The sequence below is a fragment of the Aythya marila genome (genome assembly GCF_965140915.1).
Source record: "Aythya marila genome assembly, chromosome: 1".
In the NCBI taxonomy this organism is placed as follows: domain Eukaryota; kingdom Metazoa; phylum Chordata; class Aves; order Anseriformes; family Anatidae; genus Aythya; species Aythya marila.
Window position 1 is genome coordinate 152,471,685 of NC_139042.1, and position 16,289 is coordinate 152,487,973.

General features: G+C 44.6%; 1 protein-coding gene across 4 annotated transcripts; it reads left to right on the top strand.

Annotated features, from left to right (window-relative positions):
* Nucleotides 1–207: 207 nt before the first annotated feature.
* LOC309876147 (cytokine receptor common subunit beta-like) lies at nucleotides 208–16,287 on the top strand. Of its 4 annotated transcripts, none has more exons than XM_082756134.1 (15): nucleotides 208–226; nucleotides 312–426; nucleotides 1,331–1,483; nucleotides 1,972–2,101; nucleotides 4,089–4,270; nucleotides 4,583–4,728; nucleotides 7,576–7,741; nucleotides 8,487–8,625; nucleotides 8,727–8,887; nucleotides 9,730–9,875; nucleotides 9,979–10,150; nucleotides 11,197–11,287; nucleotides 12,501–12,570; nucleotides 13,586–13,686; nucleotides 13,940–16,287. In XM_082756134.1, exons 3-15 carry the CDS (start codon nucleotides 1,414–1,416, stop codon nucleotides 15,180–15,182), a joined length of 2,817 nt encoding a protein of 938 aa, XP_082612260.1. In that variant the 5' UTR covers nucleotides 208–226; nucleotides 312–426; nucleotides 1,331–1,413; the 3' UTR covers nucleotides 15,183–16,287. The 4 variants fall into 4 exon arrangements, with proteins under 4 accessions (XP_082612260.1, XP_082612261.1, XP_082612263.1 ...); XM_082756135.1 differs by having other exon boundaries at nucleotides 219–235; XM_082756137.1 differs by lacking the exon at nucleotides 208–226 and having other exon boundaries at nucleotides 242–426; nucleotides 13,979–16,287.
* Nucleotides 16,288–16,289: the final 2 nt, after the last annotated feature.

A 16,289-nucleotide genomic window follows, 5' to 3' on the forward strand; every position in this document is an offset into this window, starting at 1 on the left:
AGTCAATCTTCCCATTTCCAGCTCCTTTTTTCTGAAAATATACTAGCACCATGATCAGCTAATCGTTAACATGCAGATTACCAATGGCATACTTCCTTCCCCTTTCTTCCCAGTTAAACATCCTATCTGAGTGGGGTTAAAATAGGAAGTACAGGCTATGCAATTACATACGCAACTCCTTTCCTTGAAAGGGTGTGGTCTACTTCTATAAAACTGACATTTGAAGGTATAGAAGGTACAACACTTATTTTAAAGATTTATTCACCAGGAAAATCCTGTAATTGTTTATAGCTTCTGTCTCCAATTCTAAGGAAGCGTGTTTTTGCTGATTTCTTCATCAGAAGATTCTGATGCTGTTGGGGAAAGCTGGACAGGAAGACTTACCATTAAGTTTTATCATCGCCTAACAGACAGCTCCGGATCCAGGTAAAGGAATTATACTTCTTTCTGGGGAAAGCAAAATAGAAGGGTCTGCTCTCATTCAAAGACTTGGAAGATGTTAAGGGGTCTCTTAACTGTGATGATTCTTTAAGGGCTCAGCCACCTGTTTCTGGTGTCAAAAAGCAGCATTCAGGAATCTGAAAGTCAGTGTAAGAATTTAAAAGGAGCTCTCTCCATGCTTCCCTAAAGTAGAAAAGAGCTAGGGACTGCATGTTCCCTGAGTACAAGAGTGTCAGCTTTGCGAGCTGATTATACTTTTGAAAAAGCAATGAGAGACAGCCAAAAGTTCTCAAATTTCAGTATTAAAGAATGTGGTCCATGGTCTTTCAACCACTCAACCTACTCTGGATCTTGGCAATCACCAAAGCAAGAGAAATAGCTTATTTTGATGTATTTGTACAATTTGCAGCTTGTTTGGGGAGTAGCTGAAACAGTAGCATATTGAAGAGAAACCTGAAAGTGAATTAATATGGAATTTCAACTCCGTGGTATGTGGTTGGAAAATGTTTTTTTTGAAAAGAAAAGTAAGAAAGCAGAGCAACATTGGGGTTCATTATGAAGGCTCTAAGCATGAAGAGCGGGATGAATGAATTTGAAGGCTGAGTTCTTTTCACAGATTAGGACTGTTTCTGGCTAATAGTCTTAGCTGAAAGAATCCCTGCACTTCCTTGGAAATGCACATTTACCTTTTCATTCTCTGGTCATTTTTCAGGTTCACAAAATAAGACAAGGTTTTTGTCCTAAAGACTTTATAAAAGATCCTTCTGATTTTTTTTTTCACAATAACTGTGTTGTAGGAGTTCTTTCTGAATGTCACTTCAGCACAGCGTAATTACTAAAGTTCCCTAATTCAGTTTTACTTCTCTTCACATGAAATGAAAACGAGAAGCTCCACAATAAGCTGAAGAAGAGAGTTTGTAATTAAATCATTTATATTCTGAATTAGGATCAAACTTATGTGCAAAGAACATTATGAACATGAAAGAGATTTTCATCATTTTGCTGAATCTGTCTTTGGTCTTCAGTGACCAAGCCATTAATGGTGAGTTTCAAATTTATATTTTCTTTTATTCTGCTTTTATTCCCTCTCTTTTTATATCTGTCTCCTTTCAGCTGATAGTGTTCCTCATTTTCTACTTGCTTCTGCTACCGTCTTGTGTGCTGTAGGAGAACAGGTGTCTTGCTCAAATGCAGACAGTCTGCAGATTGTTAGGTTATATAATATATAGGTTATATTGTGGCTGGAGATATGAACAGGTGAAACGCTGAACAAACAGAGGAAATGAACAAGTTTGTTGCTTAATGAGTGAATAAGAAGGAGGACTAGACCGTGACATAAGGGTACATAGTTCAGATGGTAGAGTATGAGAATAGACACAAGTGGGCAGGAACAGGGTGTGGGTGCATGGGCTACCAACAGCAACATCCTAAAGACTGGATCTTCCTGTGGAACTGCTGGTACTTCCTGCTTTCTCTCACTATTTCTATTTGTAATCAGTGGTATTTTTTTTTCCTGGATTCCTTTCTCAGGTAGTGTCTCAATGAAGAGCTTGAGCTGCTACAATGACTACAGCACACACGTGACGTGCAAATGGAAAGAGCATAAAGAGGCTCATGACCTCCTTCGTATAACTCTTTACCAAAATGATAGCATTCAGAAGTAAGTACATGAAATGTACTGTGCTGGATAAAAGTCCAGTGAGAACTCAGACACAACTTGGAATCCCAGGGGTTGGCAGTCAGATTTTTGGAAAGTGGCCTCACCTCTTCCTGTCATTGAGTTGAAGTAAAAGTCATGCTTGCTATTGTCTTCTAAAAGAGAAGAAATTATTAGGTTGTGATAGGGGAGCAATTTTTATCATATTTTCAATTATTTCTCCATGATTTTGTTGTGGAACATGGATAGAAAATATGATGGGGTGTATATGTTGCTATTCATGGCGTGGGGAAGGTTGTGTCAGAACAAGAGTGGGCTTGAGGGTTGTTCATGAAACTAGCAGGGAAGAGACATTTCCCCAGTTGCTTTGCCTACTTAGGAGCATCACCGAGTATATTTTTGATCAGTTCTGAAGAACTTGAATAGACTGTGTTTGTGAGACAGCAAAAACTGATAAGTTCATCTGTGCTATCAATCTTCCTCCCAGAGATACTGGTCTGTTTATATCAGTATCTCTCTACTACATCTGTTTCCTTATGAAAAGGGAACTGAATCACCAGACTCAATCAATTGTGAGGATAAGAAAGGACAGAGAGGGAGAAATAGTCGAGGAAGAGAGGAAGATAAAGATGGAAAGCTGAGAAGAAAACAAATTATCATCTGCAGATACAGGAAGGAAAGGGGAAGGAAAGAACTCTTGATTTTGCTGTAAGTAAGAGAGAATTCATATACCTAAAAGAGCTGAAATCAGTTGAAGGCTTTGGAACAGGACCTTGAAGCTAATATTTCTGAAAAAAAAAAAAAAAAAAAAAAGATGATATAACATTCTTGTACCTTTGGGAAATGCTCTGTAATGCTTATATGATAGAATGTTTTGTGTGGATCATACAGGAAACATGACTGAAGTGAACTAATCAGATAAGCAGCTATTAATTGTGGACAGCTGAAATCAAAATGGCCAATGGTCAACTCACAGATGAACAGTAGTTGACTAAATCCCAAACTATAAGCTGGTGCTGATGGGCAGATAGAAATATCATCAAGGCTTCACATCCATTGGGCTGACTTTCTTGTTTAAGGGCACAGACATGTATGGTTGATCCCATCCATACTTCAGGAATATCCCTGGTTTCCTTGCCAATACCCAACTTTTCAAGATATCAATACTGTTGGATAATCCTTGTTGGCATATGGTTGGCTAGGAGATTCCATCCTATCCTTCAAGACAGTATTTGAGCTCAGTTATACACAATATTTCTCATTTGAAGGGGAACAATGTAATATACTGCATGTGAAGCCATAGGCTCAAGCAAAAATCCAGAGGGTATGAAGAGAAGCAACACATCTCTCCAGCAGCTCAGCTTACTGCAAGCACACAAAGCTTATCCTCTTCTGACTAGTTTAAAGTATTGTTTTTAATCTTTATGATGTTCCTTGGCCTGAAAAAAGGCTATCTAAATTGACACCTAATATTCGTGATGAAATCTGTAACGAATGCATAAGGTCCCTTGACAGAACCGAACAGGATATAGAAGTACATTTTGGTTGTAGAAAAAAAATTATGTGTCTTTCCGGGACTGCAAAATGAATTTCTTCAAGAAGCTAAGGATCTTTGGAAACTTTATTACATTTCACTCTAAGTAAAAATGCATTTTCATGATACTATTTTTCACCATATTATTTCTCATGTAAAAATATGAGATTATTAAGAGTTAGGCTAAAAACCCCACAAAAGTAGACCCATACCAAAATATAAGATTTTACTACATATTTTGAAATGTGAAGGCATTTGAGAAAAATCCTGGTGTTAAAAATGTTAGTCATATTAATTGATGCAAAACAAGAATAATAGATACAGTGATAATGAGGATATAAGTGTCTAAGTAAATTAGAACAACAGAATGGGATGGAATTGGTTTCAGACATTTAATTTTGCATGAATAATATGTTTCCAAATCAGATCTTTATAGATCACTTCCTCTTTACACAGCGAGAGCAAGATGCTTTGTGTACGTGATCCAGAAAGTGCCTCACCTGAGACTTCAGACCCCTACATCTCCTGGGTTTGTCGGAAAAATATAGAATATTTTGGAATAGGGATAAAGCATATTTACAGCTTCAAACCTAACAAGAGTCTTGAAAAACAACTAAATGTTCATCTTTTCCAAAATGGTAAGGAATTAATGCCAAGTTCTATTTTCCAATGAATATTTGAGATCTTTGAGAATGTTTTTGCAGATCAGTCAGGAAGTGAATTGCAATTAGACTGTGAAAACGACCAAACAGTTCTACATTGAGAGGATGTGGCAGGGAGGGGAAAGGGCAAGACTCTGGGAGCAGCAAGACATGGAAGGGGCTCTCAACAAGCAACTACTTGCTGTAAAATACGATAAGATACTGTGGAAATGGGGAAGCTTATCTAGATGTTTTCTTCCTCCCTTCATGTCCCTGTCTCAATTCACATGTTACACCTTCACCTTCCAGTTCAGCCCCTTCCACCGCAAAACCTTGAAGTTCAAGAGAGTTCAGGAGACTTCTTCCTGACCTGGACGGCAGCTGAAGGAAGCCAATGGCTGGGCAATGCACTGGAATATGAAGTCACTTACAAGCGGGAGTGGGAGTCCTGGGAGGTAAGAGCAGATGAGCTGGGCTGTCCTGACTTGGGTGGCACCCTTTGGGGCAGTTGAGGGCTTGTGGTAAAAGCTGTGCAAATGAGTTGGAATTGGTGCCCCGCTAGACCTTCTCTTCACAAACAGAGAAGGACTGGTGGAGGACGTGATCATCGGGAGCTGTCTTGGGCAGAGTGACCACGCAATGGTGGAGTTCACTATTCTTGGCGAGGCCAGGAAGGGGACCAGTAAAACCGCTGTATTGGACTTTCGGAGGGCTGACTTTGAGCTGCTCAGGACACTAGTTGGTGGAGTCCCTTGGGAGGCGGTTCTGAAGGGCAGAGGGGTCCAGGAAGGCTGGGTGCTCTTCAAGAGGGAAGTCTTAATGGCGCAGGAACGGTCTGTCCCCACGTGCCCAAAGACGAGCTGGCGGGGAAGAAGACCGGCCTGGCTCAACAGAGAATTGTGGCTTGATCTTAGGAGGAAAAAGAGGGTTTATAAGCTTTGGAAAAGTGGGCAGGCCACTAAGGAGGACTTTAAAGAAGTAGCGAGGCTGTGCAGGGACAAAATTAGGAAGGCCAAAGCTCATCTGGAGCTCGATCTGGCTACTGCCGTTAAAGATAACAAAAAACGTTTCTATAAATACATCAACACAAAAAGGAGGACTAAGGAGAATCTCCATCCTTTACTGGATGCGGGGGGAAACTTAGTTACAAGAGATGAGGAAAAGGCGGAGATGCTCAATGACTTCTTTGCCTCAGTCTTTAGCGGCAATACCGGATGTTCTCTGGATACTCAGTACCCTGAGCTGGTGGAAGGGGACGGGGAGCAGGAAGTGGCCCTCATTATCCATGAAGAACTGGTTGGTGACCTGCTACGGCACTTAGATGTGCACAAGTCGATGGGGCCGGATGGGATCCACCCAAGGGTACTGAGGGAACTGGCAGAGGAGCTGGCCAAGCCACTGTCCATCATTTATCAACAGTCCTGGCTATCAGGGGAGGTCCCAATCGACTGGCGGCTAGCAAACGTGACGCCCATCTACAAGAAGGGCCGGAGGGCAGACCCGGGAAACTACAGGCCTGTCAGTTTGACCTCAGTGCCAGGAAAGCTCATGGAGCAGATGCTCCTGAGAGTCATCATGCAGCAATTGCAGGGGAAGCAGGCGATCAGGCCCAGTCAGCATGGCTTTATGAAAGGCAGATCATGCCTGACGAACCTGATCTCCTTCTATGACAGAGTGACGCGCTGGGTGGATGAGGGAAAGGCTGTGGATGTGGTCTACCTTGACTTCAGCAAGGCTTTTGACACCGTCTCCCACAGCATTCTCCTCAAGAAACTGGCTGCTCTTGGCTTGGACTGGCGCACGCTTCGTTGGGTTAGAAACTGGCTGGATAGCCGGGCCCAAAGAGTCGTGGTGAATGGAGCCAAGTCCAGTTGGAGGCCAGTCACCAGTGGCGTCCCCCAGGGCTCGGTGCTGGGGCCGGTCCTCTTTAATATCTTCATCGATGATCTGGACGAGGGCATCGAGTGCACCCTCAGTAAGTTTGCAGATGACACCAAGTTAGGTGCGTGTGTCGATCTGCTTGAGGGTAGGAAGGTTCTGCAGGAGGATCTGGATAGGCTGCACCGATGGGCTGAGGTCAACTGCATGAAGTTCAACAAGGCCAAGTGCCGGGTCCTGCACCTGGGGCGCAATAACCCCAAGCAGAGCTACAGGCTGGGAGATGAGTGGTTGGAAAGCTGCCAGGCAGAGAAGGACCTGGGAGTGATGGTGGATAGTCGGCTGAATATGAGCCAGCAGTGTGCTCAGGTGGCCAAGAAGGCCAACGGCATCCTGGCTTGTATCAGGAACAGCGTGACCAGCAGGGCTAGGGAAGTGATCGTCCCCCTGTACTCGGCTCTGGTGAGGCCGCACCTCGAGTACTGTGTTCAGTTTTGGGCCCCTCGCTACAAGAAGGACATGGAGGTGCTTGAGCGGGTGCAGAGAAGGGCGACAAAGCTGGTGAGGGGCCTGGAGAACAAGTCCTACGAGGAGCGGCTGAGGGAGCTGGGCTTGTTCAGCCTGGAGAAGAGGAGGCTCAGGGGCGACCTTATCGCTCTTTTTAGGTACCTCAAGGGAGGCTGTAGCGAGGTGGGGGTTGGCCTGTTCTCCCACGTGCCTGGTGACAGGACGAGGGGGAATGGGCTTAAGTTGAGCCAGGGGAGTTTTAGGTTAGATGTTAGGAAGAACTTCTTCACTGAAAGGGTTGTGAGGCATTGGAACAGGCTGCCCAGGGAAGTGGTGGAGTCACCATCCCTGGAAGTCTTCAAAAGACGCTTAGATGTAGAGCTTAGGGATATGGTTTAGTGGAGGGCTGTTAGCGTTAGGTTGGAGGTTGGACTCGATGACCTTGAGGTCTCTTCCAACCTAGAAATTCTGTGATTCTGTGAACCCCTCCCAAATGAAAGTAAAGCGTGTTTCATGCGTAGCCCATGGAAGGGCTCATGTGGGAGAAAGGCAAAATACATTTGAAACCACAACAAGTGTCTTGGGCAGATTCCACACAGTTCTGAGCTGGGCAGTGCCGTGACTCTCGTGTAGCTGGTGCTGGAGTCAGTCAAAGCTCTGCAATCTTCAGGAGCTGGTCCATCTGCTGGGCTGGATTGGAGCTGGCCATGCCTCTGCCTTGCCCTTCCAATGTCATGATGGCAGCATGCAGGCAGAATCCCTGTGCAATGGGAGAGAGGAGCACTATGTGGCAGCATGTGTGTCGCCATCACGTGTGCGGGACTGCTTGGAGGTGCATCCTGACAATCACCTCCTTGCTCTTTCCCTGCCTTCCCTCCACCTTTTCTCTGTTCCCCATTTGTCCTCCCTGCTAACAGAAGGATGCATCGCGCTTGCTCTCCAACACCACACGTTGCCACCTCAGCCACCTTGTGCCAGGGAGCCGATACATTGCCCGTGTGCGAGCCAGAGCACAGCAGGCCAAAGGCTTCTCTGGGCCATTCAGCGAGTGGAGCACGGATGTGTCCTGGGAGACCCCTGAAGGTAGCGTGGTTGGAGTGGGGCCGTGCAAGGATGGGAGGGCTGGCAGAGAAGCCAGGGCTGGGGAACATAGTTTGGCACAATGCTGGAAGAGCGTATGGGCCCAGGAGAACTGAGGCATCTGCTGAGAAGGATGCAGATGGTACTTTGTTTTATCTTTTCCCCCATTACAGTCCATTTAATTTGTTCACTTCAACTCAGCTTGGCAACAGTAAAATGATTCATGTAAGCAGCAAAGGAGACTTTTTGTTGGGCCTTGTGATCCTTGTGGGTCCCTTCAAACTTGGAGCATTCTGTCATTCTGTGACTGTTCTTTGTTTAACCTTACTTAGAAGGAGTAGGAATGGCACCAGATGTCACGTGGGTAGCCCCTTCTAGTCATTGCTTTCTTTCAGGAAGCCTCAAAATTTGTTTCAATGGGTTCTGCCTAGCGATAATGAAATGGCTGTGCCCCTCCATGGGTCTAGTGCTCTCTATGGGGACTGATTGTGTTTTGGGATGTGGCTTGTGGAGATATCCCCTGATAGTCTTCTGTTGTGTCAGTCTTGTTTCCACTTGGATGGACATGTATATTATTCCAGAAGACTGTGGAGAAGTTTGAAAAGGAAATAAAAGCGAGTCTCCATCTTGCCTCTTCCAGAGTGTTTGGCATTTCCATCCCATTGGACAGACCTTGTTCACGCAGACCCAGACAAAGGCTGTCACTGCACTTGTCCTGTCACTTAGCTTGCTCTGATCTTCTGTGTAGGCCAGGAACCCATTCAGCCCAGGAACCTTCGCTGCCTCTTCAATGGTGTAAATCTTCTGACGTGCAGTTGGGAAGTGAAGAAAGTGATCACCACCTCTGTCATCTTTGGCTTGTTCTTCAGGGCCACTCCAGCATCTGCGTATGTGATCTGCCAGTGGCAGAGTGCCCATGCCTCTCCCATTGAGCTTCTGCTCTGTCCCGTTCCCACTGATCTCAGCACAGCCTCCTTTCTCCCCCCAGGGAAGAGGAGTGCTCTCCTGTGTACGAGAAGACCTTTCCTCACATCCCCTATGTGGTGCAGAGCTGTGCAATCCCTGTTAGCAACATCAGCAGTCAGAGCCGGTACCAAGTGTCTGTCCGGACCAAGACGGAGGAGAAACTGATTGAAGCCTACAAGAACAGTGAGCTGCTGTGTTGTGTCTCGTTTCTGCTGGGAGTTTTCTGGGAGGGGTGGCTGTGTGGGGAAGTGGTGGTGAGGAAAGGAGAAGAGCTGAGCTGGTGAAGAGATGGTCTGGACAAGGTGGCTTGCAGGTGTGCAGTTTCTCAGTGTCTCTTGCTGCTTTCAGGATGGTGGCAGTAGTAGAAACTGCTGTGCAGAAATCCCAGAGCTCTTCTGGGAACAATTGTCACCACACTGAGTTCTCTGTAATCAGAATGTCATTGTCCTTTGCCATTGTCCCAGGTATGAGGGAGCTGTAGTGAGAGGTGTTTTGTGGAAGTGTGTCACTGTGTAATTTTGCAAGAAGCTGGTGGAGCTCCTGGGGTGCAGTGTCCCCTGGAGCACAGGATGAGGTAGGGCTGCTCTGCTGAGTGAGGTGCGCCAGGTGATCATCTCTGCCTGCATGCATCTGGAGGTACCAGTGCTGTTCTTTACAGACCGGAACTGGGGGGAGCCCCTGCAGTGTTTGAAGATACCATTTAATAGCTCCAAGAGAGCTGAAAATCTCTGGGAACATGGTGGATGAGTACGGACTTTTGAAATATCATTTCACTGCTTTTCTACATTTAGAAATTACTGTCAGCATTAATGGCTATGGATCTTCTGTTATTTAATGGATGCACTGGTTTATGATATTTGGCTTAAAAATGGAGATATGGGGAATTAAGAAGTGTTAGAAAGCTGAGACTTATTGCATTCCACGACACAACCTGGTTTTCAGTCTCCGCATACTACTCACAGTGGTGAAAGGGAGTGCAGGATCTGGATGTTGATTTGTATTCTAAGATCTCTTCTGTGTTACAGTTAAGGTCTTACCACCTGCAAATGTGTCTGTGAAAGCGACAGAGGACCAAGAGTATGAACTAAGGTGGAAAAAACACACTTTTCAGTACAAGTTCATAAAACAGAAATACCAAGTCGAGTACTGGATACACAACCAGTATAATGAGGTAAGTCACAGGAAGTGCAGTAGTCCTGGATTTCTCCTTGCTGGGTGAATGGGAATGACAGTTCCTCTCACCTCTGTCATTTGTGTTTCTTTCTTCTCCCCAGACCTTGCGGACATTAGATATCAACAATGATGAACCTCCCTTCATCTTCACCCTGCAGATGCTGTCACCATCTACAAAATATAGGGGAAAAATGCGTGCAATGGTGAATAGTGTAGACTACCAGAGCAGCTGGAGTGAATGGAGTGAGGAGTTCAGCTGGGAAACTGAGAATGGTACTTTTCATATGGCCTGATTTTGTAAGGTTTTCTGGCCTCTTAGTGGATGAAATGTCTCTATAGAAATATATGATTCTCTCAGTGGATGTTGAAGTTAGACCCAGCCATGAAATAGGTATGCTTGCTAAACGAGATAGCTTTCCTGTGTGCAGCCTTACAAAACAGCAGTAATGCTAATAAACACAGTGAGCAGAATTAACCTTGTAATCATCTTTCCTACTTCTCTTCACAAGACCAATACTGCCAGCTGTAAAGTTTTCCATATTGAGAATCAAATAAAGATCCTGCACAAAAGATCATGCTTGATTCTTGATTGCAATAGTCCATTCTGCTATCAGGGACTGAAGAGCCTGCAATTGCAAGAAGACAGAGGGATGAAAATCATCAGCCTTTTCTATTTACAGAGTGAATATGGGGTTGTGTAAAACACCTAGTACAGTGTGCTGGAGATACAGACCTTAACATGTTTTTTGTAGTTTGTCAACTTAAAAGCAGAATGTCTGCTATCAGAATGGTCTTGTGCCCAAGTTATAGGATCTTATGTATTTTGTCCTGATGAAGCTTGAAGTAATAAGAAAGCAGCTGGGGCAAAGTCTACTACTTTTGAAGAAATTGGTGTCTTGTTGATGTTCAGCTATAGCTATTAGCAGAGGAAGCTCAGGAGAATCTCTGAGACTCCCATCTCTCCAGCACTGAACACAATAGGGCAGACCTAAGATGTCTGAAGATCCGTCTACTGTTCATAGTGCAGTAAGGTACCTAACTAGCTTTTTATTAGCATAAATTGTTTTCTCAGATGTCAGTAACAAATAAAATAGAATCAATAAGGAAACAATGAACTTCTGTGGTCATCAGTAAGGTGTTCAGGCCACATTTGGTCTCTCCCACCTGGGAGGGGATCCCAACAGTTAAAAGGCCTGTTTGCATCCTGTGCTGTGCCACTTGCATTTCTCTGATATGTTTGTGTGGAGACTGACCAAAATGCAAAACCTGTTATGCACCCCTCTGTTGGTGGCTCCCTATTTCTCTTTTCTCTCTTTCAGTTCTGTCACCACTGCTTCTACCAGTGATGCTGCCAGTTCTCATCATCATTTTGCTAATCATTGCTTCTTTCAGCTATAAGTATTTCCTCAGGTAGGTTTGCATTGTGAGGAGGAGATTTAGCAGTGTGTTGGCCATGTGAGTGGAATAAAGTTGTGAGGCACTGCTTGTGCAACATGAGAGTGGTTTGTGTGGAGGTGAGCCTTGGTGTGCAATGGGCAGCCTGATGAGTGTCTGTGTGCAGGTGAGAGTTGGGTGGTGGCCTGCCAGAGTGTGGTGGTTTTACCCAGCTGGGCAGCTGAGCTCCACCACAACCACTCTCTCACTCCCCCTCCTCGAAGGGAAAGGGGGAGAAAATATGATGAAAATGCGTCAACGGTTGAGATAAGGACAGGGAGATTGCTCAACAATTGTCGTCATGAGCAAAACAGACTCAGCACAATGAGATTAATGAAATTTATTACCTATTGCTAACAAGCAAGAGCAGTGAGAAACTGAAAAAAATATATATAACTAAAACCACCTTCCCCCCATTTACCCTTTTCCATCTCCTCCCCACTGAGGGTTGCAGGGGAATAGGGATTGAGGGCTGCGGTCAGTCCCTGACACTGTCTCTGCTGCTTCTTCATGGTCCCTCTCTGCCCCTGTTCCCCATGGGGTCCCTCCCACGAGATGCCGTCCTAACTGAGCCTGCGGGGGCTGCCCACAGGCAGCAGCTCTTCAAGCACTGCTCCCACACGGCTCCACACCACAGGGTCCATCCATCCCCCAGGAGCAAACTGCTCCAGCACAGGTCTCCCACGGGTGGGTGGCAGCTCCCCCCAGACCCCTGCTCCTGCGTGGGCTCCTCTCCACGGGCTGCAGCTCTGGCCCGGGCCCTGCTCCTGCGGGGGCTCTCCATGGGCCGCAGCCTCCTCCAGGCCACATCCACCTGCTCCACCGGGGGCTCCTCCACCCATGTGGGGGCTGCAGCTTGGAGATCTGCTCCATGGGGGACCCATGGGCTGCAGGGGGACAGCCTGCTCCACCAGGGGCCTCTCCACAGGCTGCAGGGGAACTGCTGCTGCGTGTCTGGAGCACCTCCTGCCCTCCTGCTGCACTGACCATGGGGGCTGCAGGGCTGCTTCTCACTCCACTCTGCTCTGAGAGGCCAGCCCTGCAGCCCCCCACTGCCAAAACCTTGCCATGCAGACCCGATACACAGGGCCTTGGTGGTGTCTTGCTGAGCAGAGCAGCATGCTGTACGGGGCACAGTTTCTTCCCCTTGCAGTCACATTGAGAAAATGTGTTGTTGTTTTTCTTGCAGGCAGAAGAAACTGTGGGAGGAAAAGATTCCAAACCCCAGCAAGAGTCTGCTGATCCAGAGCTACTTGGAGGTAAGAGGGACCTGTACCTTTAAAAGTTCACTTTTTCTCTCTTTTATTCATGACTTCCAATAATCTCAAGAGCTCTTATTTGTCTCCTCACCTATAATGAACAAATACTTTGATTAGTCTCTTCATTATTTAGGAGAAGTTCAGATCCTATTTAACATGTGTAATCATACATTTGTAGTAGTAGATATGTGTTTATTAAACATTGCACATTTGTTATTTTGCTATAAAATGGAATTAGACATTGCAGTGGTCTAACACATCATTGCATTGTAATGGTTCAACACATCATTTTCAAATAGATGGGAAAAAACTAGACATGGATGCTTCTGTTTATGCTTTTTATATATCCAGATAAAATGGATATGTTTATACTAAAGTCTCGTGTCAATTTCTTTTGCCTGATATTTCAGTAAAAATGGATTTTTTTCCCACTCTAAGAAGCACCTTAATAGTTTTGTTTTCTATTCCTTACCTGTTTCTTGATCTACAAGCACTCACTGCCTTAGTTTCATGGTTTTGAAACTTTTCATCCCTGCGCTGAATCACCTTATCCTAAATTTTGTAAACATCTCAATTATTCTGTTTGTCTGGTCAGCTAGTACACATGACAGACACTAAACCCCTATAGGTGAAATATTGCCCAGAGTGTCACATATGATGCTATAGAGCAGACACTAAGCAAAACAATAGCTTTGATGTTTATTGTGGAGAGAACCTGCAACATTCTATGAGTTCTTTAAGGGAACAGCTTCATACCCCTAAGCTATGTAAAGTTAAGTCAGTTAAAACCCACTTCAAAACCCACTTCAAAACTCACTTCAAAGTGGGTTTTAAGCAACATTCTTCTGGAAAACAGAAAGCACCTGCTAGTCATATTACAGCATTTTGCCAGATGCTGTAGTTTCTCCTGCTTGTTTTTGTTGTCCATGAGAACTGTATGTTTCTTGACTCAGCTGCTGGTGAGACACTTCTTTTTCCTCATGTCTGCTTTCTCTCTTTTTTTTTTTTTTTTCAGAAAGTGAATCTAGGAAACTGGGTGACAAACAGCCAGCTGGACTTCAAATACAACCTTGCAGAGAAGATGGATCAGCCTAGCTTCCTTCAAGTTGTGGACAGGTGAATGAACAGCACATTATAGTGACACTGTGAATAAGATTCTCAAAGAGCTCCCTAATTCGTGGGAGGATATAATTAAGTGTTCTGTCATCAAAAAGCCTGTGCCAGTTCCTTTTGAGCTTGGGATACCATTTTTTGCTATCTAGTTTAGTCAAGATAGAAGCCAAGTCAACCAAGAAAGATTATTCTAACCATATGTGTAGCTACTTAAAATTTTGACTAAGCTTGTGTTTATATTTAATGTTTACCACAGGAATATCTCTCATGAGAAACTGTTAACTCTCCCATTCAGGCAGATGAAGACTTTGGCAGAGTCTCCTGAGGGGCAGGCTGGAAAGACAGAAGTTTCACCTACTGCACTGGACGTACAGAACCAATACCATGCTTTAAATGTGACAGAGCGTGCCCCAGTTGTCTGCCTAAGTCGGGCTGCTGGTCGTTCCTTTTCTGTTTCAAGGAGAAACAGTGCTGATGCAAGTACTGCTTCCCAGGCAGCAGTCACTTCCTTCGCTTTCAATGGTCCATACTTGTACAACCCAGTGATGTCCTCCCAGCCTGAGATTCATCGGCCCCTGAATGTGACCCTGAATCCAGTGGGAAACCAAGAGAAATCAGTGTCGCTACAGTATGTGACCCTCCCAAATGAAGTCTGTCCCCAGGCTCTACGAAGACAAGAGCAACCAGGAGCAGGTCCTCAGCAGCCTTTCCAGCTCCCAGATCAGAAGGAAGCAATGCAGCACCTCAACGATAAGAAAGAAGTCTCGCCACTCCCCCCAGCCAGTGGGCAAGGCACAAATGTGAAACCAGAAGAGAAGAAAGCTCCAAAGGCTCTTGGCTGTGCCACATCCCTTCAGCAGTGCCCCTCAGAGTATATCACCACAGACAGCCTCTTACTGCCATCAGCCAGTGACTCCACACACCTGCCACTTGCCACTGCTGGGGAGTTGCCTTGTGACCCACAGGAGCCCCAGCTCCCCAGTGACCGCTCTTGCCATGAGTTTGCTCCTGGGAAATCTGGTGTCACGGTCCCAGTTTCAGGTCAAGCCCCAGTCTTTTTTCCTGAATCTCACCTGAATGCATTTGGGGACTACCTTGTTGTCCCTTCAGGTCCTCATGGACCTTCAGAACCCACAAAGATTTCTTTGCCTGTCCTACAGAAGGGAAGCACTCTTCCTAATGAGCTGCCTTTGTTGGAGGGTAATTTGGTGGTGTTAAACCCTGACAGCACTGAGCCAGTTTTCCTTTGCCAGGTTGGTGACTATTGCTTCCACAGCCTGAAATCCAGTGAGAAGGTGCATATGAGGCAGGAAGACCCCCAAGTGAAGAAAACGGATGAAGCCAGGACAGCACCTGGGAAACCTCTATCTGATGATGAATCTAACGCTGGCAAGAAGGAAGATGTATCAAAAATGCAGGCTATTCAGCTTTTCAAATGCCTGAAATCAGATGATTACTTTTCCTGGCAACAATCTCTGAGGATCAGAGAAATCTGTTAAAGGAGCAAATATCAATAAATACCAAGGCTACATGCAACTAAAAGAGATTGCAACTATCTGATAAAAAGGAACCCTCCAAGCTAGGAGCAAATACACAGCAATTATTTCTTCCAGCCTCCAATCCAATGTGTTGGAAATGACTTTCATTCATTTCAGTGAATTTCAGCTTGATCTCATTCTCAATGTCCATCACAGTTTTGGCACGAAAAACAACCCAGATATTTGCGTTTTGAGATAGTTGGTGTTTTTTGAACTTTTTGGCTTATACGCAATGAATACATTAGCCTCCTCCTGGTCCTGTGACAGGTCACAATCATTTTACCATAATACCAGATTGCCTGGAGCAAAACTCATGGCAAGAAATGCAGCCTTTACAGCATAAAATGCTATCAGCTTAAGATTGGTCTGGAAACTTTGTAAAGAAAACTTATATTCTTTCGAGCAATGTTGTTATCTTTTGTGTGAAATAGATATAAAATTCATCAAGTAGCTTTCATTATCTCTACCTTTCCACTGGTGGCATGGAATAAGTATTATCCAAGATGAAAAAACAACGGGCAGTAATAGAAGTGTAAGTCAAAAATGAGAAAAAATTGTTGAAGTCCAGGAAAACTATCTTAAAGCTAAGGTGCGATGTATTGCAGTGTATTCTAAGAATAAGAAGGAGACATTACTGAGATACATTAAATTTGCTCTAGAGAATCATGGGGAAGATATATTACGTGAGAAAAACCCAAGGACACTGCAATACAATGAAAGGAAGGGAGTGAGTCAATAACAGAGAATGACAGTGGAGAAAAGTTGTAAGCTTGAGTCTGATTCAGCTTTTTAATTTTTAAATGTTAAAGTACTATACATGTATTATTTTCTTTTAAGTTCATTTGTTGTTTATGCATGATATAATTAATCTTAACTATGTGATGTCTTTTTTTTTTTTTTTCTAATAAACCGTACTGAGAAAGAGATTTTTTTTTTTTTTTTGGTCCAGTAAGTGTTGCACAATAGGGGCACAGAATTACCACTCTGTGATAGGTAAAAGGCTTTGGTTTCAGAACTAATGTGGGCTTGCATTCAAAAAAATATGTCTGTTTTTCAAATATATAACTT